Source organism: Cervus canadensis, chromosome X, assembly GCF_019320065.1.
Source record: "Cervus canadensis isolate Bull #8, Minnesota chromosome X, ASM1932006v1, whole genome shotgun sequence".
NCBI lineage: Eukaryota > Metazoa > Chordata > Mammalia > Artiodactyla > Cervidae > Cervus > Cervus canadensis.
This window is the reverse complement of record NC_057419.1, coordinates 10606879-10629593: the sequence shown is the minus strand read 5'-3', so window position 1 is coordinate 10629593 and position 22715 is coordinate 10606879. Positions and strand designations below refer to the sequence as shown.

General features: G+C 43.0%; 1 protein-coding gene across 5 annotated transcripts in view; it reads left to right on the top strand.

Annotated features, from left to right (window-relative positions):
* The window catches only part of PNPLA4 (patatin like phospholipase domain containing 4), a 97264-nt gene that overhangs the window by 44440 nt on the left and 30109 nt on the right, over positions 1–22715 (top strand). Inside the window, exon 6 of one of the 5 annotated variants that reach the window (XM_043458048.1) lies at positions 1038–2286. The exons of 1 other annotated variant lie outside the window; for it this stretch is intronic. In XM_043458048.1, the coding sequence (XP_043313983.1) occupies positions 1038–1274 (237 nt within the window). In that variant the 3' untranslated portion in view covers positions 1275–2286. Of the gene's footprint in view, positions 1–1037; positions 2287–22715 lie in introns of those variants that run through there. 3 more of the 5 variants (XM_043458051.1, XM_043458047.1, XM_043458046.1) reach the window with 3 other exon arrangements.

Sequence of the window (22715 nt, the reverse complement as noted above, 5' to 3'; positions counted from 1 at the left end):
CCTGGGGGCCAAAAAACCGAAACGCAAAGCAGAAGCAGTATTGTAAGAAGTTCAGTAAAGACTTTAAAAATGGTCTACATTTTAAAAAGATCTCTTAATAAACAAACAAGCATGAAGATGCTGGCAGGTTCTGAGTCTTCACCTGGTGAAGGGGGTGAAGAAGCTTTCTGGGGTTCTTTTGTAAGGACACTAATGCTGTTGATGAGGGCTCAACCCCAACCATCTAACCACTTCCCAAACCTCTGCCTTCTGTTACCATCACATTTTGCATGTTTGAGTGCTGTGTCCTGCTTCTTGCAAGCCCATGGACTGTAGCCCGCCAGGCTCCTCTGTCCATGGGATTCTCCAGGCAAGAATACTGGAGTGGGTTGCCATTTCCTTCTCCAGGGGATCGCCCCAAGCCAGGGATGAAACCTGCATTTCCTACATTGGGAGGCAGATTCTCTGCTGCTGAGCCAACAGGGACCATCGCATTGGGGGTTAGCAATTCAACATACACATTTCTGGGGACACAGCCTGGCATGCTGCAGTCCATCGGGTCGCAGAGAGTCGGACACGACTGAGCGACTGAACTGAACCGACTGAAGCATGTAGCCTGCAGCTCAAAGGGAGTTAGATTCACAGCTTTGCAGTGAAGGGAGGGTCAGGGTTAGGGAGGCGTGCACACGAAACCCGGGTAATTCCCCTGGTTATCCCCTCTGCTGTCGTCACGAGTGGTCTAGTTAGTGGAAGGCTACCGTGACCTCCTCTGGCAGGAGCAAGAGTAGAGATCATGTCTTTCTAAAGCATCAGGTTGTGAAAGCGTTAGTTGCTCAGTCACGTCCGACTCTGTGACCCCATGGACTTTAAGCCCACCAGGCTCCTCTGTCCATGAAATGTATCAGACGAGAATCCTGGAGTGGGTAGCCATCCCCTTCCCCTGGGGACCTTCCCAACCCAGTAGTCGAACCCCAGGCTTCCTGGATCGCAGGCAGATGCTTTACTGTATCACAAGATGGGCAGACGCACAAGGATGTCAATTAGGTTGTCCGTTCCAGAGACAGAAACTCGCCACTGGTCTCAGAAGGAGGCGTTTGATGCTTCATCGCAAGTTTTGTGCAGCCTCAGAGGGAGGATCCGCACTTGAACTTGATAATTTCAACACCCTGAAGCCGAAGCCAAGTGTACGAGCTTCTCTGGGATCATTCCTCATGTTGCACCATCAAGTTGTCAGCTTAGCAGCTGTGCAAATCCCTGCCCGGCACGTGGCGAACTGGATGCATGAATGGAGTTGAACGGGTTCTCTGCTTTTACAGCCTGACAACTGGTTTCCCAGCGGAGTTAAGATTACTTGCCGGCTACAACCAGCTCTCTGCCATTCTCATCAGGGATTTCCAACGTTCCCTGAATGCCACCTTCCTCACTTGGCGAACCAGCTTTTATAAAACCAGCTCTGCTCCATTCTCTTCAGAAATTTCCAAAGCTCCCTGAATATGACCGTCCTTATTTGGTGACCGAATACCTATGATAAGTCATTTCAGTCGTGTCTGACTTTTTCAGACCTCATGGACCGCTACTCCCCGCCCAAGGCTCCTCAGTCCATAAGAGTCTCCAGGCAAGAATACTGGAGTGGGTTTCCATTTCCTTCTCCACCAATAGCTATATGTACTTATTTTATGTACATGCATATATATAAATTTTAAAAATGTAAAAATTTCATAAAACAGTACTCTCACTATATGTACTTCTTTCTGATATTTTTATTGCATATTATTAAAAAAACATTGTCATGACATTTAAATGATTTCAGAACTGCTAATGAGTCAGGATCTAGAGTTTGAAAACGTTATTATAACCCGATATGACAACAGAGTCACTGAAGTTCTCAATTTGTGTTTAAAGTGCCTTTTTAAAAAATAATCACCCTTCACATACAGCATGGCAGAATACATAATTCATACTGTTCTTAAAATGCTTGTTTCTCCTCTCAGCATAAGTTAGTAAATATATTTTATTTAACCTGGCACTTAGTCACTCAGTCTTGTCCGACTCTTTGTGACCCTCATGGACTATAACTGACCAGGCTCCTCTGTCCATGGGATTTTTCAGGCGAGAAGTACCAGAGTGGGATGTCATTGCCTTCTCCAAATCACGCCTTATGACTACAGAACATCAGACAGAGCTCATTTCTACTCCAAAACCACAGTAATTTTCTATTAATGTTTTAATTTTATTCCCCTGCTGTGACAAAGCTATAAATAATAGTCTGTAGTTGATTTCATCTGTAAAAATCTGCAGTGATGATAGTAATCCCATGATGAAGTCTAATTGATTAATTAGTGAAATGAAGTTGCTTAGTCGTGTCTGACTCTTTGCGACCCCATGGACTGCAGCCCACCAGGCTCCTCCGTCCGTGTGATTTTCCAGGCAAGAGTACTGGAGTGGGGTGCCATTTCCTTCTCCGGGGATCTTCCCGACCCAGGGATCGAACCCGGGTCTCCCGCATTGCAGGCAGCCGCTTTAACCTCTGAGCCACCAGGGAAGCCCAATCGATTAATTACATAGCTCAAAAAGTAACTTTTAATTTTCAGTCGCGCTGTGGATTTTCAGATACTGACTTTAGCTTTAAAGATGTAAACAGTTGGTACTGTAGGTCCTGGTCCCCTTTGAGGCGGGATTATATAATCAGTGGGCTACCTTCTCTCTCTAATTTTTTTTATTAGAGTCTCATTGTCTTACAGTGTTGAGCTACTTTCTGCCGTTCAACAATGTGAATCAGATATATGTGTACATACATCGCTTCCCTCTAGAGTCTCCCTCCCACCCCCATCCCACCCCTGGAGGTCATCTCAGAGCGCCAAGCTGAGGTCCCTGGGCTACATGGAGCTTCCCACTAGCTGTTGATTTTACACGTGATCGTGTGTGTATGTCACTCTCTCAATCCATCCCACCCTCTTCCTTCCTTCTCAGTGTCCCCGTGACCATTCTCTAGATGTAGAGAACCTGCCCTGCAAACAGGTTCTTCTGTACCACTTGTTCCTATAAATGCTCTATATACGCATTAATACATGGAAGTTGTTGTTCTCTTTATGACTTACTTCACTCTGTATGACAGATTCTGGGTCCATCCATGTCTCTACAGATGACTCAATTTCATTCCTTTTTATGGCTGGGAAATAGTCCATTGTAAATAGGTACCATATCTTTTTCATGCATTCAGCTGTCAGTACGCATGTATGTTGCTTACTTGTCCTGCCTATTGTCAGTATCGCTGCAGTGAACATTGGGGTACACGTGCCTTTCTGAATTATGGTTTTCTCAGGGTGTAGATGCTTACTCCTTGGAAGAGAAGCTGTGACAAACCAGGTCAGCATATTAAAAAGCAGAGACGTTACTTTGCCAACAAAGGTCCGTCTAGTCAAAGCTATGGTTTTTCCAGTAGTCACGAGTGGATGTGAGAGTTGGACCATAAATGAGGCTGAGCACCGAAGAACTGATGCTTTTGAACTGTGGTGTTGGAGAAGACTCTTGAGAGTCCCTTGGACTCTAAGGAGATCAAACCAACCAATCCTAAAGGAAATCAACCCTGAATATTCATTGGAAGTAGTGATGCTGAAGCTAAAACTCCAACACTTTGACCACCTGATGCGAAGAGCCCACTCATTGGAAAAGACCCCGATGCTGGGAAAGACTGACGGCAGGAGGAGAAGGGGATGACAGAGGATGACGTGGTTGGATCGCATCACCAACTCCATGGACATGAGTTTGAGTAAACTCCAGGAGTTGGTGATGGACAGGGAGGCCTGGCGTGCTGCAGTCCGTGGGGTCACAAAGAGTTGGACACGACTGAGCGACTGAATGACAGGTATATGCCCAGGAGTGAGATTGCTGGCTCATACGATAGTTCTCTGTTTAGTTTTTTGAGGAACTCCATCCTGTTCTCTGTAGTCACTGCACCAATTTACATCCACACCAGTGGTGCAAGAGGGTTCCCTTTTTTCCACACCCTCTCCAGCATTTATTATTTGTAGATTTTCTTTTTTTTTTTTTTATGATGGCTATTGTGACTGGTGAGATATGATTCCTCAGTGTGGTTTTGATTTTTCGTTTCTCTTCTAATGAGTCATGTTGAGCATCTTTTCCTGTGCCTCTTGGCCATCTGTATGTCTGTTTATATCTTCCACTCATTTTTTTGTTTTTTTTTTTCTGATACTGGGGTGCATGAGCTGTTTGTATATTTTGAAGAATAATCCCTTGTCGGTTGCTTTGTTTGCAGATATATTTTTCTCCCATTCGGAGTGTCGTCTTTTACTTTTGTTTATGGTTTCCTTTCCTGTGAAAAGCTTTTAAGTTTCATTAAGTCCCATTTGTTCATCTTTGCTCTTACTTTCATTACTCTGGGAGATGGGCCGAGAAGGATCTTGCTGTGATTTATGTCAAGAGGGTTCTGCCTGCGTTTTCCTCTAAGAGTTGTACAGTGTCTGATCTTACGTGTGGGTCTTTTATCCACGTCGAGTCTATTTTTGTGTGTGGTGTCAAGGAGGGTTCTGATTTCCTCCTTTTACACGTCGCTGTCCACTTTCCTCAGCACCACTCAATAGAGGAGCCTGTCTTCTCTCCATTGTATATTCTTGCCTCCTTTGTCATAGATTAGGCGACCACAGGTACGTGGGTTCTGCTCTGGGAGACAACAGGATAGAACCTGTCCTGTGGATCTGTATTTCTGTTTTTCTGCCAGTGCCAGAGATTTTTGTCTTGAACCATTTAGTATTCCAAGCTCATACAGTTTTCTGTATTAAAAAGTACACTTGGTTTCATTGTCATTTCTTATCTAATGCACCAACAATATGCAATGTATCTGTTATGTTTTACAGTGCCTCTGTTCTCCTTGTGAGTAGCATGTAATCAACGTGCTATTAAAAATGAACGTATATGGAGTTCGAATCAACCCCATATGCAGTATGGTGACATCCTTTGCTTAAAGATCTTTCTGTAATTCAAGTTTTATGCTGATCTGTCCCATTTGCTCAGAGGCAATAATTCATTCCTTGACATCCATATTCCTTTAGCGGTATCACTGAAGCACTGGCTATCACCAGGAAGATTGAAACGGGCGCCAGGGTGGTTTTAATGTGCATTTCAGAGTACCAACAGTTTGCAAGATGTTTATACTCATTAGAAGGGCCGCATAAGAGATATTTCATCTGTTGCTCTTGGCTCTATGCCATCAGTATTGATTTAGAATTTAATTTTGTGCCAGCATCCAATAGATAGTCAAGCTCCGAAAGTGACCAGAGAAGCTCCCTCCTTCCATGGAACGTTTGTTTTACTGAGTAAGATAATAGAGATACTTGTTGCTTGTCTTCTAGTCTTGTCTGACTCTTGTGACCCCGTGGACTGTAGTCCACCAGGCTCCTCTGTCCATGGGATTGCCCAGGAAAGAATACTGGAGTGGGTTGCCGTTTCCTCCTTCAGGGGATCTTCCCGACCCAGGGATCCAACCCACATCTCCTGCATTGGCAGGCTGATTCTTTACCGCTGAGTCACCAGGGAAGCCCAATCAAAGATAGTATTGCTGTTGTTCACTCCCTCAGTCGTGTCTGACTCTTTGCGACCCCGTGAATGGCAGCACGGCAGGCCTCCCTGTCCATCACCAACTCCCAGAGTTTACTCACACTCATGTCCATCGAGTCAGTGATGCCATCCAACCATCTCATCCTCTGTCGTCCCCTTCTCCTCCTGCCTTCAATCTTTACCAGCGTCAGGGTCTTTTCCGGTGCACTGGCTTTTCACATCAGGTGGCCAAAGGAGCTTCAGCATCAGTCCTTCCCATGAACATTCACGACTAATTTCCTTTAGGATGGACTGGTTTGATCTCCTTGCTGTCTGAGGGACTCTCAAGAGTCTTCCCCAGCACCACAGTTTGAAAGCATCTATTCTCTGGTGCTCGGCCTTCTTTATATAGAAGATAGTAGATGAGCAAATAAACAAGGTTTCAAAAATGCTCATAGTATTACATTACTAAAACAGGTAGAATTACTAAAACACCGATGGCCTCAGATAAACCATCACTGGTTCTTCCCTGGGTGCTCTCCTAGGAGTTCAGAACATGGCTTCCTTTCCTCAAGGGGTTTTATGGTCCTGTGCTGGGAAATTATTGTATTTTTATCATTGTGCTGCTGGTCTTTCATGCTTCTGTTATGCACAACACCCGCCCAACCATTATTGTTCAGTCGCTCAGTCGTGTCCGACTCTGCGACCCCAAGGACTGCAACACGCCAGGCTTCCGTGTCCATCACCAACTCCCGGAGCTTACTCAAACCCATGTCCATCGCGTTGGTGATGCCATCCAACCACCTCATCCTCTGTCGTCCCCTTCTCCTCTCGCCTTCAGTCTTTCCCAGCATCGGGGTCTTTTCCAGTGAGTCAGCTCTTCGCATCAGGTAGCCAAAGTATTAGAGCTTCAGCGTCAGTCCTTCCAATGAATATTACAAGGTTGATTTCCTTAAGGATGGACTGGTTTGATCACCCACCCCAGGTGCCGTTGTGTAGACCTTGTTAGAGATGCCGCAGTGCAGGGGTTTGGTTGTGTCTGCTGGTGGGGTGGTGCTATTGTGGTGGATCTTCATGGATGCTTTTCCTCTTGGGCTAACTTGATAAGGTTTTGGCACAGATAATGCGAAATCATGAGTAATAATTATACACTTCTTTATTGTGTTGTGTGCTCAGAAATATTCTGAGTGCTATATTTGATGGGCGTTCTCATCCATACGTCTTTCCTTTGTAACTTTTTATTTTGTAATGGGGTATAGCCGATGAAAAATATGATAATTTCAGGTGGTCGGCAGAGGGACTCAGCCTTACATATACATGCATCCTTTCTCCCCCAAACTCCCCTCCCATCCAGGCTGCCACGTGACATTGAGCAGAGTTCCCTGTGCTGCCCAGCAGGTCCTTGCTGGTTCTCCATGTTAAATACAGCAGTGTGTCCATGTCCATCCCAGACTCCCTGACTATTCCTTCCCCCATCCTTCCCCCTGGGAACCATAGGGTTATTACAGAGTATTGAGCAGAGTTCCCTGTGCTGCCCAGCAGGTCCTTGCTGGTTCTCCATGTTAAATACAGCAGTGTGTCCACGTCCATCCCAGACTCCCTGACTATCCCATCCCCCATCCTTCCCCCCTGGGAACCATAAGTTTCTTCTCTAAGTCTGTGAGTGTTTCTGTTTTGTTTCTAAGTTCATCTGTATCATTTCTTTTTAGATCCCACATGTAAGGGATGTCACATGATATTTCTCCGTCTCTGACTTACTTCACTCCGTATGATAGTCTTTAAGTGCATTCATGTTGCTATAAATGGCATTGTTTCACTCTTTTAATGGTTGAGTAATAATCCATTGTATATGTGTACTATGTCTTCTTTATCCATTTCTCTGTTGCATATATCTCCCCTTTCATGGCACAACCCTACCTTTTAAAAACTATATTTAGTTTTAATTGATTGATTGGTTTACATTACTGGTTTGATTTCAGCCATACATCAACATGAATTCACCATAGGTGTACCTACGTCCCCTCCCTCTTGAATCCCCCTCCCACCCCTCTAGCTTATGACAGAGCCCCAGTTTGAGTTCCTGAGATAGATAGCAAGTTCCCACTGGCTCTCTATTTACATACGTTAGTGTGTATGCATCCCTGCGACTCTCTCCGTTTGTCTCACCCCGGCCCTCTTCTCTTCTACCCTTGTTCATAAGTCTGTTTTCACAATATGTGTCCTCGTCTTGTTCCTGATCTCAGAGGGAATGCTTTCAGCTTCTCCCCATTGAGAAACCTGTTTGCTGTGGGTTTGTTGTATGTCTGTCTGTTAGTCACTCAGTTGTGTCCGACTCTTTGTGACCCCAAGGACTGTAACCCACCAGCCTTCTCCGTCCATGGGATGCTCCAGGCAAGAATACTGGAGTGGGTTGCCATTTCCTTCTCCAGGGGATCTTCCCAACCCAGGGATTGAACCCAGGTCTCCCGCATTGCAGGCAGATGCTTTATCATCGGAGCCCCCAGGGATGTGGGTTTATTGTTTATGGCCTTTATTATGTTAAGGTAGGTTCCTTCTGTGCCCATTTTTTGAAGAGTTTGTGTTTTTTTTTTAATCATAAAAGAGTGCTGAATTTTGTCGAAAGCCTTTTCTGTCTCTATTGAAATTATCATATGGTTTTTATCTTTCAGTTAGTTAATATGGTGTATCATATTGATTAATATGCGTGTATTGAAGAATCTTTGGATCCCTGAGAATCCTACCCTTTTTGTTTGCTTTATTTTATCAAAATGACGTTTCCATTAAGAAAATAGTCTATTTGCTTTGATGGTATTTTTCAACACTGGAAAAAGAAAAATATGAAAAGCATTGAAAAAGGACAGCCTCGGGTTTCATGCCTTAATTTGACTGTTGGCAATTAGCACATTTGTTTTGGCGTTTTAAAAGCAGTCAAAAATATTAAATTTTAAATCTAAAGCTCCTCTCCTTTTATTCTGTATCTCTCCCGTTTCCCAAGGGTAACAGTTTTACCAAAGTAGGCCTGTACTAAATACATATTCATACATATACAGAAACACAGTTATAACACAATTGAGTAACTCTGAGTGCCTGTTCACATTTGCATATTGTCATCAGTCAACGGATGTCGTTTCATTCATTTTTCTCAGTTGACCGTTTATCTTCACGATGGATCCCTGCTATAAATCTAGGTCAGGCTCAAACATTTCAACCACTGTATCAACCTGTCACGATTTCCTTATCCGTGACTCTTGTCCGTGGACACTTCGGTCATCTCGAGCCTTCAGTCCTTACAGACAAGGTCGGTACGACCTTCCTGGCCGTGTTTGCTGTGCAGCGTGTGGACATCCAAGGGTGCCCTCTGCGCAGGTGGGTTGCTGGGTCATCACAGGTTGCACATCTTCAACTCAAGCAGAGACTGCAAAACTTCTCTCCAATACAGGGGCACCTCTTCCTCACGTACAGAACCGAACAGAGTCCTGTCGCCGCTCATTTTTATCATACCCGGTTTCCTCAGACTTACTGATTTTCTTCTCATCAGTATTAGAAGACAGGTTCTTTCCTTTTTGCTTCCATTTCTATTTTTGCTTCCATTTCTATTTCCCTGATTATTAGACCGGTGGATTTTTTTAAAATTATTTTTAAAATTTTTATCTTTTTTTCTAATTAAAAAAAATTTTATATGTATGCATTATAGCTGAGCAGGGTCTTAGTTGAGGCCTGTGGGCTGTTTGTTGCAGTGTGCAGGCTTGTCGCTAGTTGCGACACGTCAGCTGCAGACCACGTGGGCTTGTGGTTGTGGTTGTGTGAGCCTCAGAGAGCATGGGCTCTGTACCTCGGGGCCCCAGGCCTTTCAAAGGTTTTTGCTATGGGCCGTGAACGATGCCGGAATTCTTGGCCTCCAGAGGCCAGTGTGGTGAACCAAGGACGGAAGAGCAGATAAAACCAAGGAGGGTCTTGGGATGCAGGAAGGGGAAAAACCAGACCCTTGTCATCCTTCCCGCCCCCGCCTGTTGTAACTATTAATGGAACGATATAACCTGTCTCTCCTCCTAGCCCACAAGGAGAAGGTATTTGCCCTAGTCTTCCCTCCGCCCAGTATACGGGCCTCATCCAATCAGCAAATGACCCGCGAGACCCCTGTCCCGCTCCTTGTACCCTGGGCATAAAAGTGGACGAAGGACCCCTGTTCAACGTCGGTTCTCCCTTCAGCGGGCCTGCTGTTCCAACAGCGTCTCCTACTCTAATAAAGTCTATTTCCCTCTCATGCTGTCTCGTGTCTGGAAATTCTTTTCCAACCCACGCCCAGCCCAGGACAGAGAGGAATTCAATCCAGGGTCAGTGGCGAGGTGTGATTGCTCAGAGCTTTCTGTGTAATAAAGTTTTATTAGAGTATAAAAGAGAGAGGGAAAGCTTCTGACACAGACATCAGAAGGGGCCAGAAAGAGTGCCCCCTCGCTAGTTTCTAGCAAGAAGTTATATACCTGTTAGTTAAAGTCGCTCAGTTATGTCTGACTCTTTGCAACCCCATGAACTTGGTTCATGGGATTCTCCAGGCCAGAATACTGGAGTGGGTAGCCTTTCCCTTCTCCAGGGGATCTTCCCGACCCAGGGATCGAACCCAGGTCGCCTGCATTGCAGGAAGATTCTTTACCAGCTGAGCCATCAGGGAAGCCCAAGAATACTGGAGTGGGTAGCCTTTCCCTTCTCCAGGAGATCTTCCCAACCTAGGAATCGAACCGGGCTCTCCTGCATCACAGGCAGACTCTTTACCAACTGAGCTATGAGGGAAGCCCTGTTTACCTATTAGCAAGCTGCTAATTAGAGGAAGGAAATGTCTCAAAACTCAGAGACTGGCACCAAGCCCTTCACCCACAAGGTGCATTCTGAGATAACATTGGTACCAGGTGAGTCATCCCGGGCCATAAAACAGTTGACATGAACCTTGAAGAAAGGCAGGTTTCTGAGCAAATACATGGTTTCATTAACAATACTTTTTTTTTAGTATATGTGCTGCCGAAGCGACCACTCATTAACAATACTGTAAAGTAATTAGCCTCCAATTAAAATAAATAAATTTAAAATAAATGAATAAATAAAAAGGAACACCGCTTAAGAGAACATTTCCCTGAGTCAAACATACCGCTTTGTTGAGCCCTTATGGGTTCTGCGTCTTAGGCGGAACCGACTTGAAGACAGACAGGGTCTAAGGTAAATACAGAGTTCATTAGCATAGCTTCAGAAAAACACTTCCATTAAGAAAAACTCATCCATGAGCTCAAGGTTTGAGAAAAGTGAAGTTCAGGTGGAACCAGTTGTCGTCCTTGGCAACCCAGAATTTTAAAAGAAATGTCCTTTTTCATTTTGTAGAGAGAAGAGAAAAAAAAAAGTCTGACACTTGTAGTGTATTTCCTCCTGCCGCTTAAGAGACAGAAAAAAAAAAAAACCATCTGACATTTGCAGTCTTATTTCCTTCGCTTGGGGACCCTGATCTTCCTGCCTGTTACCCTCTCACCGCCTAGTTTAGGCACACAGGCTTTAGTTGCCCTGCATGTGGGATCTTACCTCTCTGACCGGGGATGAAACCTGAGTCCCTTGCATTGGAAGGGGGAATATTAACCACTGGACCGCCAGGGATGCACTGAGGTGGACCTTTTTAAGCAACAGCAGCTTCTAAGAGAATCTTAAATATTGGCTCTTGAGTAACAAGCGTTTTCCACAGTCACCTGGAGTCAGTTTCCCCCACCTGACATCCCACCGACCACCAAGCCCTTTCTCCTAGAAAGTGAAAGTGAAAGAGTCGCTCAGTCGTGTCCGACTCTCTACGACGCCATGGACTGTAGAATTCTCCAGGCCAGAATACTGGAATCGGTAGCCTTTCCCTTCTCCAGGGGATTCTTCCCAATTCAGGGATCGCACCCAGATCTCCCTCGATGCAGGTGGATTCTTTTACCAGCTGAGCCCCCAGGGAAGCCACTTTCTCCTACCCAAGCACAATATGAGAATCAAAAATCAGGTGATTCATATTGCTTGAATGCTAAGTTCATCAGTTGTCCCAAGAATGTCTTTTATGACGAAAGAACTCAGGGGAGAATGGCAAGTTCCACTTGGTCTTCGGTTTCCCTCCATCTAGACCATCTTATATTCCTTTTTTTTTCTGACTTCATGGACCTGGGAGTTTGGAAGATTGAGGGTCATGTTAGTTTCCTAGGCTTGCTGTCATAAGTGCCACAAACTGGGCAGCTTGAAAAAGCACAGAATGGGTCTTTCACAGTTGAGGAGAGCAGAGGACCAGAAATCAAGGCGTTGGCAAGAACCTGGAGAGAACTGTACCCCAGGGTCTCACCCCTACCTCCTTGTGGTTGCTGGCGTTCCTGGGCATTTCTTGGCTTGTGGGAGCATCGCGCTGACGTCTGTCTCTGCCTTCACGGGAGCGTCTTCCCTCTGTGTTGCTCTGTCCGCTCACGTCCCTGCAGGGACACCAGTCAATGGGACTTAATGTGTGAGCGTCCTCAATTGTTCAGAGTCCGTTCAGCTCTGCGACCCCACGGACTGCAGCCCACCAGGCTCCTCTGTCCGTGGGATTCTCCAGGCAAGGATACTGCAGTGGGTTGCCATGCCCTCCTCCAGGGGACCTTCCCGACCCAGGGATCAAACCAGGGTCTCCTGCACTGGCAGGCGGATTCTTCACCGTCTGAGCCACCAGGGAAGCCCTGATTGGACTTAGGACTCACCCTCAATCTGTGATGATCCCATCTTGATTTTTTTTTTTTTTTTAATGACTTGTATCTGCAAAGACCTGGTTCTAAAGAAGGTCACGTTCTGAGAGGCTGGGTGGACACAAGTACTGGAGAGGTACTATTCAACCCTCCACAGTTGTTTTATAGGGTTTCCCTGCTTTGGTTTTCATCTGCTGTGTTCTCAGGACTGGCAGGGAAATCGCAGATGTCCTGCTACCTTCTTACTGCGTCTCAGCAGATGAGAAGTGACTCATCCTTGATTAAAAGCCGTGTCTGCCAGGCTTCCTCCGTATGTAGTTACTTTATTCCCTTTTACAGTAACTACCTTGTGGGCAAGTTATTTTAATCCTTTAAATAGAAGAGGAAGCTATGGGTCTGTACAGGTATAAACAAATGAAAATCTTGGTAATGACCATGAATCATGTGGCCAACCGTTCATGGACAAAGACCATGTCAATATCACGGTCTCTACCAAGATTTTCATTTGTTTATACCTGTACAGACCTGTAGCTTCCTCTTCTATTTAATGGATTATTATCTGTTACAATCATCATGTACTCAGATGCTTGAATTTTCCTGTTTGGTCAGTGGGAACCTGTGTCAACTGATTCCTGTGTTATTTTTTTTTTTGTAATTGAAGTATAGTTTACAATGTGGTGCCAATCTCTGCTCTAAAGTGACTCACTTACACACATATAGACATTCTTTTTTTCAGTATTCCTTTCCATTATGGTTCATCACAGGATATTATATATTAGTAGGAGCTTGTTGGTCAGCCATCCTATATATAGCCATATATAACTATGTATAATAGTTTTCATCTGCCAACCCCAAACTCCCAATCCTCCCCCTTCCCCATAACCATCAGTCTGTTCTCTGTGAATCTGTTTCCATTTTGTATATAGGCGCATCCGTGCCAAAGTTTAAAATTCCACATGTAAGTGACCCTAAAGGAAATCAGTCCTGAATATTCATCGGAAGGACTGATGCTGAAGCTGAAACTCCAATACTCTGGCCACCTGATGTGAAGAACTGATTCATTGGGAAAGACCCTGATGCTGGGAAAAGATTGAAGGCAGGAGGAGAAGGGGACGAAAGAGGATGAGATGGTGGGATGGCATCACCGACTCAATGGACATGAGTTTGAGCAAGCTCCAGGAGATGGTGATGGACAGGGAGGCCTGGCATGCTGCAGTTCATGGGGTCACAAAGAGTCAGACACGACTGAGCCGCTGAACTGAACTGAAGTGCCATAGTATGGTATTAGTCATTCTCTTTCTTGACTGACTTCAACTTACTTCACTCAGTATGGTCATGTCTAGTTGCATCCCGGTGGCTGCAAATGGCATTATTTCGTTCTTTTTCATGGCTGAGTAGTATTCCATTGTATGTATGTGCTACATCTTTTTTATCCGTTCATCTAGTTAATGGACATTTAGGTTGTTTCTCTTGGCTGTTTTGATGCTCTGGCCTTTTGACAGATCCTTGTCACTCTGAGCAATTCCTTGCTCTCTGGGACAGTAATCTTGAGGCTTATCTGGTACTGTCTCTGGAATCGGCTAGGTCGCCAAAGGTTCTAATTCCTTATAGTAGAAGATGGTATTTATATTCATGGTATGGATAAACGAGGGCTTCCCAGGTGGTGCTAGTGGTGAAGAACCCACCTGCCAATGCAGGAGACATAGGGGACACAGGTTCGATCCCTGGGTCGGAAAGATCCCCCAGAGGAGGAAATGGCAACCCACTCCAGTATCCTTGCTTTGGGAAATCCCATGGACAGAGGAGCCTGGTGGGCTACAGTCCATGGGGTCACAGAAGAGTCAGACACCGCTGAGTGTCTGAGCATAGCACATGTAGAAACAAAATTGATCAGCCAAATAACAGTATTATTGGCATGATGCCACACCCAAATCTTCTCAATGAATACAGCTATGGAATCTGGACATTTATGTACATGTGCATGGGCATACCCGCATTTACATCTATGAGTATTTATTTCTATATTCATCTCTGTATTTTTTTATGTAATATATATAAGCTCTGCTTGCTTATCTTGATTGTGATGCCAGTCCATTGTTCAATAATTGGATTCTGATAGTTGAATAAAATTCTAAATTAAGTCACTATGCAAATGGCCTAAAAGAACATTAAAGAACTATCTGATGCATTAATTTGATAACTTTCAATAGGCATGCTAGATTAATAAAATAGTGACATTCAGTTTAGAATAAAAAGAGGTTTAAATTAAAAAATCATTTTAAAAAATCAATGATTTTTGAATGACAAGCCTATTCCTAGTAATTAAGTGTGAAAGACATTCCATGTAATCAGGAATAAGACCAAGTAAGTCTGGCATCTCTGCCTCTATGCCAGTGGTTTTGGAAGCTCTAGAAAATACAGAAGCAAACGTAAATCTGAAGAAATATGGGGAGAAAAACAAAGCCATTATCCTTAGATAGTTGTGTCCAGCACCATGCATGTGACTTAAAACACCACAGATGCTCAATAGTTGAGGAATCGTGAGTGATGCTATGCTGGGAAACCCACGACAATCAACTGAAAAAGTGTTATGAAAAGGTAAAGATTTCATTAAAAATGGTATAATAATAAATGAAAACTAGTAGTACTTTTGTACCAGGAGAATTTTTAAAAGTTGAGCAATGCATTCACTGTAGCAAAAGATGCATGACGTATTTAAAATGCGGAAGACATACATGAAAAGTGTTCATGTTTGCCTGCTTATGCGATAATGACATATAATCTTCTGAGATGGGAAGACTGCACCCTGTGTGGTGAATAGTCATATTAAGCCACACATTTTACACACTCTGGTCACATGCTCAGTTATTTTTGTTTTCACAATGTGACAAGTGTGGCATTGTTGATCTGGCAGAAGAAATGCTCAATGACCGCCAAGAAAGGCTGTTTCCTTCTTTATGGTTTTTTTCACTTTTTTTTTTTTTAAATAGGAAGAGCCACTTTATTTTTTATCTCTTTATTTTTGGGGGGCTGCAACACTCAGAATGTAGGATCTTAGTTCCCCATCCAGAGATAAAACCCGTGCCCCATGCATTGGAAGCATGGAATCTTAATCATTAGACCATCAGGGATGTCCTATCATTATATATATATTTTTTTATTAGGGTGTAGTTGGTTGATAATATTGTATTAGTTTCAAGTATATGGTCAAGTGCTTCACTTTTATGTATATACATTTTTTTTCCAATTATTTTATAGGTTCTTACAGAATACTGAATACAGTTTCCCATGCTATTCAGTAGGTCCTGGTTGGTTATCCATTGTATGTATAGTAATGTGTCTCTGCCAGCCCCAAATTCCTGATTTCTCTCTCTCTCCTTCCCCCTTCGATAACCATAAGTTTGTTGTCTGTGTCTGTGAATCTATTTCTGTTTGTGTATAAGTCCATGTGTATCATTTCTTTCACATTCTAAGTGATAATCATGTGATGTTTGTCTTTCTATGTCTGCCGTACTTCAGTTTGTATGTTAATCTCTAGGCCCATCCATGTTGCTACAAATGGCATTATTTTATTATTTTTTATGGCTGTGTAATAATCCCCTGTGCATATATCACCACATCTTTATCCATTCACCTGTCGATGGACACTTAAGTAGTTTCTCTGTCTTGGGTATTGTCAATAGTGCCGCCATGAATATTGGGGTACATGTATTTTTTGAATTATGGTTTTCTCCAGTACATGCCCAGGAGTGGGATTGCTGGATCATATGGTAGCTCTGTTTTTAATCTTCTAAGGAACCTCCATACTGTCCATCACAGTGGCCGTACCGACTTACATTCCCAGCAACAGTGTAGGGGAGTTCCCTTTTGTCCACACCCTCGCCAGCATTTGATATTTACAGATGTTTTAAATATGGCCATTCTGACTGGTGTGAAGTGATACCTCTTTTAAGTTTTGATTTTCGTTTGTCTAATAACTAGCAGTGCTGAGCATCTTTTTAATGTGCCCGTCGGTCATCAGCCTGTCTTCTTTGGAGAAATGTCCATTCCCATCGTCTGCCCATTTTTAAAGATTAAGTACATTTTTATGTTTTAAAGTTAATTTTTGTTGAGGCCTAGTTGCTTTCCAATATCGTGTTAGTTTTTTCCTGTTCAACAAAGTGAATGAGCGATACGTAGATATACCTCCCCTTTTTTTGGATTTCCTTCCTATTTAGGTCACCACAGAGCATTGAGTAGAATTCACTGAGCTATCCAGTAGGTTCTCACTACTTATCTGTTTTATATGTAGTGTTAATAATGAACATGTGTCCAGGCCAATCTCCTGGTTCATCCCCACCACCACCCCTTCCTCCCTGGTGTCTGTATATTTCTTCATGTCTCTGTATTTCTGTTTTGCAAATAAGATCATCTATACCATTTTTGTAGATGCCACACATATGTGTTAATATACAGTATTTGTTTTTCTCTTTCTGACTTACTTCACTCTGTATGAGAGACTCTAGATCCATCCATGTCTCTGTAAATGACCCAATTTCATTCCTTTTCATGGCTGAGTCATATTCCATTATATACCTGTATGTATGTATGTGTACATTTATATATGCAAACACACACACATGCATACACACACACACCTTTTCTTCAGTTATAGACATATAGACATTCTTTTTAATTCCTTGCCATTATGATTTACCGCAGGGTATTCAATATAGTTCCCTGTTCTATTCAGTAGGACGTTGTCTCTTATCCATTCTAGATGTAATAGCTTGCATCTACCAATCCCAAACTCTGAAACCCTCCCTCCCCACCTCCCCATTGGCAACCATGAGTCTATTCTCTGTATCTCTGAGTGTATTTCTATTTTGTAGGTAGGTTCATGTGTGTCATATTTTAGATTCCACATATAAGCAATTCCACATATATATAAGCAATGTCACATGGTATTTGTCTTTCTCTGACTTAGCTGACTTAGTATGATCTTCTCCACTTGCATCCATGTTGCGGCAAATTGCTTTATTTCCTTCTCTTTAATGGCTGAGTAGTATTCCGTTGTATACATGTACCACGCCTCCTTTATCCATTCTTCTGTCGATGGGCATTTAGCTTGTTTCCTTATCTTGGCTGTTAGGATCCTGTGTCCTTTGGATAGATACTCATCACTCTTTGAGCAGTCCCTTGCTTTCTGGAACAGTGCTCTCCAGGCTTATCTTATACCTTCTCTGCCCCAGCTCTGGGATCGGCTGTTTCTGCAAAAGTTGTACTTACTTCTAGTAGAAGATGGTATTTGTCTTTATAGTATGTATAAACAAGAATCTAATACATATATGCTCTCCTTGTTGCCTACTTGGTTGTGATGTCTGTCTGTCCATCATTTAATAATTGGATTCTGACAGTTCAGTAGAATTCTGAGTTAAGTCACCATGCCAATTGCCAAAGAGATAAGAAATTGCCTGATGCATTAATTTGATAACTTTCAATATGCATGCTAGATTATTTAAATACGTGACACTCAATTTAGAACAAAAAGAGGTTTGAGTAAAAAAGTCATTCAAAAAAATGATGTTTTTCGAATGACAAGCCTGTGCCTAGTAATAAAATATGAAAGACATTCCATAAAAGCAGGAGTGTGATAAGTAAGTCTGGCATCTCTGTCAAGTTTTGGAAGCTCTAGAAAAATACAGTAGCAAAGATAAATAAAAGCTGAAGACATGTGGAGAAATATAGCAAAACCATTATCATTTGTGGCAGAAAGTGAAGGAAAACTAAAGAGCCTCTTGATGAAAGTGAAAGAGGAGAGTGAAAAAATTGGCTTAAAACTCAACATTCAGAAAACTAAGATCATGGCATCTGGTCCCATCACTTCATGGCAAATAGATGGGGAAACATTGGCAGACTTTATTTTTTGGGGCCTCCAAAAATCACTGCAGATGGTGATTGCAGCCATGAAATTAAAAGACACTTGCTCCTTGGAAGAAAAGTTATGACCGATCTAGACAGCATATTAAAAAGCAGAGACATGACTTTGCCAACAAAGGTCCATCTAGTCAAAGCTGTGGTTTTTCCAGTGGTCATGTGTGGATGTGAGAGTTGGACCATAAAGAAAGCTGAGTGCCAAAGAATTGATGCTTTTGAACTGTGCTGTTGGAGAAGACTCTTGAGAGTCCCTTGGACTGCAAGAGACCCAACCAGTCCCTCCTAAAGGAAATCAGTCCTGAATATTCATTGGAAGGATTGACGCTGAAGCTGCAATACTTTGGCCACCTGATGTGAAGAGCCTACTCATTGGGAAAGACCCTGATGCTGGGAAAGTTTGAAGGTGGAAGGAGAAGGGGACGACAGAGGATGAGATGGTTGGATGGCATCACCGACTCGATGGACATGAGTTTGAGTAAACTTCAGGAGTTGCTGATGGACAGGGAGGCCTGGTGCGCTGCAGTGTATGGGGTCACAGAGTCAGACACGACTGAGCGAAATGAACTGAACTGATTATCATTTGTAAGTTGTCTCTAGCATGCATATATGCTAAACAGTTGAAGAACCAGCGAATGGTTCTGTTCCTAAAAACCCAAGATAATCAACTGAAAGAGTATTACGGGAAGTTAAAGAATTCATTAGAAATGCTTTAATAGTATATGAAAATTAATAGTGCTTTTATATCAGCAGTGGAACAATACATTCACTGTAGCAAAAAAAGATCTACAGCCTCTTAAAAATATTCAGGACACATGCAATAATGACATGTTAACCTTCTGAGATGAGATTACACACTCTGTCATGTATAGTTAAATTAAGGCACACATTTTACAGTCTCTGATCACATGCTAAAATTTTTGTTTTCAGAGTGTGACAAATGGATGGTAGCATTCATCTGGCAGAATAAATGCTCAATAACAGCTAAGGAAGGATAAGTATTTTTTATGTTTTGTTTTATTTTTTTATAGGGAGAGCCACTTTATTTTTTACTTAGATTTTTGGCCTTATTCCCCCAACTGTGTTCTTTCTCAAGATTGCTTTGGTTATTTGGGATCTTTGTGTTTCCATACAAATTAAAAAAAAATTTTTTTTTGTTCTAGTGCTGTCAAAACTGCCACAGGGAATTTGATAGGGATTACATTGAATCTGTACATTGCTGTGGGTAGTATAGTGATTTTGCCAATTTGATTCTTCCAGTTCAAGAGCATGATATATCTCCCCATCTGTTTGTGTTGTCTTTGATTTCTTTCATCAGCACCGTCAAGTTTTCAGAGTACAGGTATTTTGCCTCACATTAACAAACTGAAGAATAAAAACTATACGATCATCTCAATAAAAGCAGAAAAGCCTTTTGATAAAATTCAACATGCACTTATGATAAAAATCTCCAGAAAGTTTATGATAAAAGTCTCCCCATCTTCTTTATCTATTCCCCTGTTGATGGATATTTAGGTTGCTTCCATGTCTTGCCTATTGTAGATAATGCTGCTATACATTGGGGAAAAGGAAAGTGAAAGTCGCTCAGTTGTGTCTGACTCTTTGTGACCCCATGGACTATACAGTCCATGGAATTCTCCAGGCAAGAATACTGGAGTGGGTAGCCTTTCCCTTCTCCAGGGGATCTTCCTAAGGAACCCAGGAATACGAACCCAGGTCTCCCGCATTGCAGGTGGATTCTTTACCAGCTGAGCCACAAGGGAAGCCCAAGAATACTGGGGTGGGTAGCCTCTCCCTTCTCCAGCAGATCTTCCCAATCCAAGAATTGAACCCGGGTCTCCTCAGGCAGAATATTTACCAACTGAGCCATCAGGGAAGCCCTGTACATTGGGGTGCATGTATCTTTTTGAGCCATATTTTTCTCTGACTGTATGCCCAGGAGCAGGATTGTTGGATCATATGGTAGCTCTGCATTTTGGTTTTTTAAGGAACTTCTGTACTCTTCTCCATAGTGGCTGCACCAGTTTACATTCCCACCAGCTGTGTAAGAGAGTTCTCTTTCTCCACACCCTCTCTAGCATTTCTTGTTTATAGATTTTTTGATGATGGTCATTCTGGCCAGTGTGAGGTGATGACTCATTGCAGTTTTGATTTGTACTTCTCTAATAATTAGTGATGTTGAAGCAAATTTTCATGTGTGTATTGGCCACCTGTATGTCTTCTTTGAAAAAATGTATACTCAAGTCTTTTGCCTGTTTTCTGATTTTTTTAAAGTACTGTTTCTACTGTAATATGAGAATATTTACATTTTAATGTGAAGCTTTCCAAAAGTTTTCATTGATCTGACTAAAAATGTTACAGTTGGATTCCTGAAGATGTCCCAGGTTGCCTTTTGAGGGCAGTGTTCTTATATTCACCTTCTAGATGCATTTTCTTTACTTAATTGAGCCCTTACAGTGAGTCATTCCAGATATGATGGGAATGGCTACAGCGAGTGGTTTCAGTCAGTGGTTTCCCTGAAACCTTGGCAGCTCGTGAGACATGCAGAATCTCAGGGTTCATCCCCAACGTCGTGAATGGAGTCTGCCTTTGAACTACATTCTCAAGGGATTTATGGCGCTCAGTCACGCAGCCCCATGGACTGTAGCCCATCGGGCTCCTCTTGTCCATGGAGTTTTCCAGGCAGGAATACTGGAGTGGGTTGCCACTTGCTCCTCGAGGGGATCTTCCTTCCCCAGGGATTGAACCTGCATCTCTTGCATCTCCTGCATTGGCAAGTGGATTCTTTACCACTGACCCACCTGGGAACGGATTCACTGGGTATTGAGAAATGGCGTGTCATCGGTGTATTCTACAGTGATGGGCGTAAGAAATGGTTCTGTGAGGGTAATAAGGTTATACAGACAGCATTGCTGTATTTTAGACAGATTTTTTTTCCCCCAAGATATTAAAGAGACGGACGGAGGACAGTCAACTTGGAAGCCAGATGTGTATCAGTGGGTATTATTTTTGGGTTGGGTTCAGTAGGGAAGTTGGGAGAGAAGTGTCTGGCATCTTGGAAAACAAAAGGAAGATGCAATCGATGGTGGAAAGAGAGAGAAAGCCTTAAACAGGAGGGCCTGTTTAAGGAGCAGGTTTCTGGTGAAGGTTGGAATGGGCTCTGTCAAAGGCTGCTGCAGGACTGAGGAGGGTCTCCTTTATTTATTTATTTATTTAATTTTTTGACGTGGACCGTTTTTTAAAAGTCTTTATTGAATTTGTTACCATGGTGCATCTGTTTTATGTTTTGGGTTTTTTGGCCATGAGTCATACAATACCTTAGGCCCCCAACCAGGGATTGAACCTGCAATTCCAGCATTGAAAGGGGAAGTATTAACCACCAGACCACTAGGGCAGCCCTGAGAAGGAGCTGCTTTACAGAGACAAGCTCTCACTGAAGGCAGGCGTGGGCTAGGAAAAAAAACAAAACAGAATTGTTGAGAAGAGAAAGTGAACCGGCTGTTGGGTTCACTTTCAGAATAACAGACAAAGCATCTATGACTCAAACAGCAATGTGAAAAAATGTTGAGTCTGCCAGGCTAACTCTTGTTGTTCAGTCGCTCAGTCATGTCTGACTCTTTGCGGCCCCTTGGACTGCGGCACGCCAGGCTTCCCTGTCCTTCACCATCTCCTGGAGCTTGCTCAAACTCATGTCCATCGAGTCGGTGATGCCATCCGACCATCTCATCCTCTGTCGTCCCCTTCTCCTCCTGCCTTCAGTCTTTCCCACCATCAGGGTCTTTTCCAGTGAGTCGGTGCTTGGCATCAGCTGGCTAAACTATTGGAGCTTCAGCTTCAGCATCAGTCCTTCCAATGAATGTTCAGGGTTAATTTCCTTTAGGATTGATTAGTTTCATCTCCTCGCAGTCCAAGGGACTCTCAAGAGTCTTTTCCAGCACCACAATTGGAAAGCATCCATTCTTCAGTACTCAGCCTTCTTTATGATCCAATTCTCATATCCATACATGACTATGGGAAAAACCATAGTCTTTGACTCTACAGACCTTTGTTGGCAGAGTGATGTCTCTACTTTTTAATACGCTGTCCTGGTTTGTCATAGCTTTCCTTCCAAGGAGTAAGGCTAGCTGAGATCATTTATTTCAACTATTTGTGAAACCAATAAATTGCTCTGTACCACAAGGGAAGAGCTTAAAATGAGACCTGCAAAGAGAATACAGACTCTGATGGTGAGAAAGTAGAAAAGGGAGAGTGGAAGGTCGTGGCCTGAAGGTGCTATAGTGTCAGAGCTGCCCTGGATGTGGCTAGGTGGAATGATGCATTAAGAGAAGTGAGTTGAGGAAGTCTTTAAAAAAAAAATAAAAATTTACACATGTACACCCATGGCTGATTCATGTCAATGTATGACAAAAATCACTACAATATTGTAAAGTAATTAGCCTCCAATTAGAATAAATTAATTAATTAGAAAGAAATTTTTACAACTTGTATTAGTTTCCTCCATGTGCATGCAAGTCGCTTCACTTGTGTCCCAGCCTTCTTTCTACAGACTCAGTA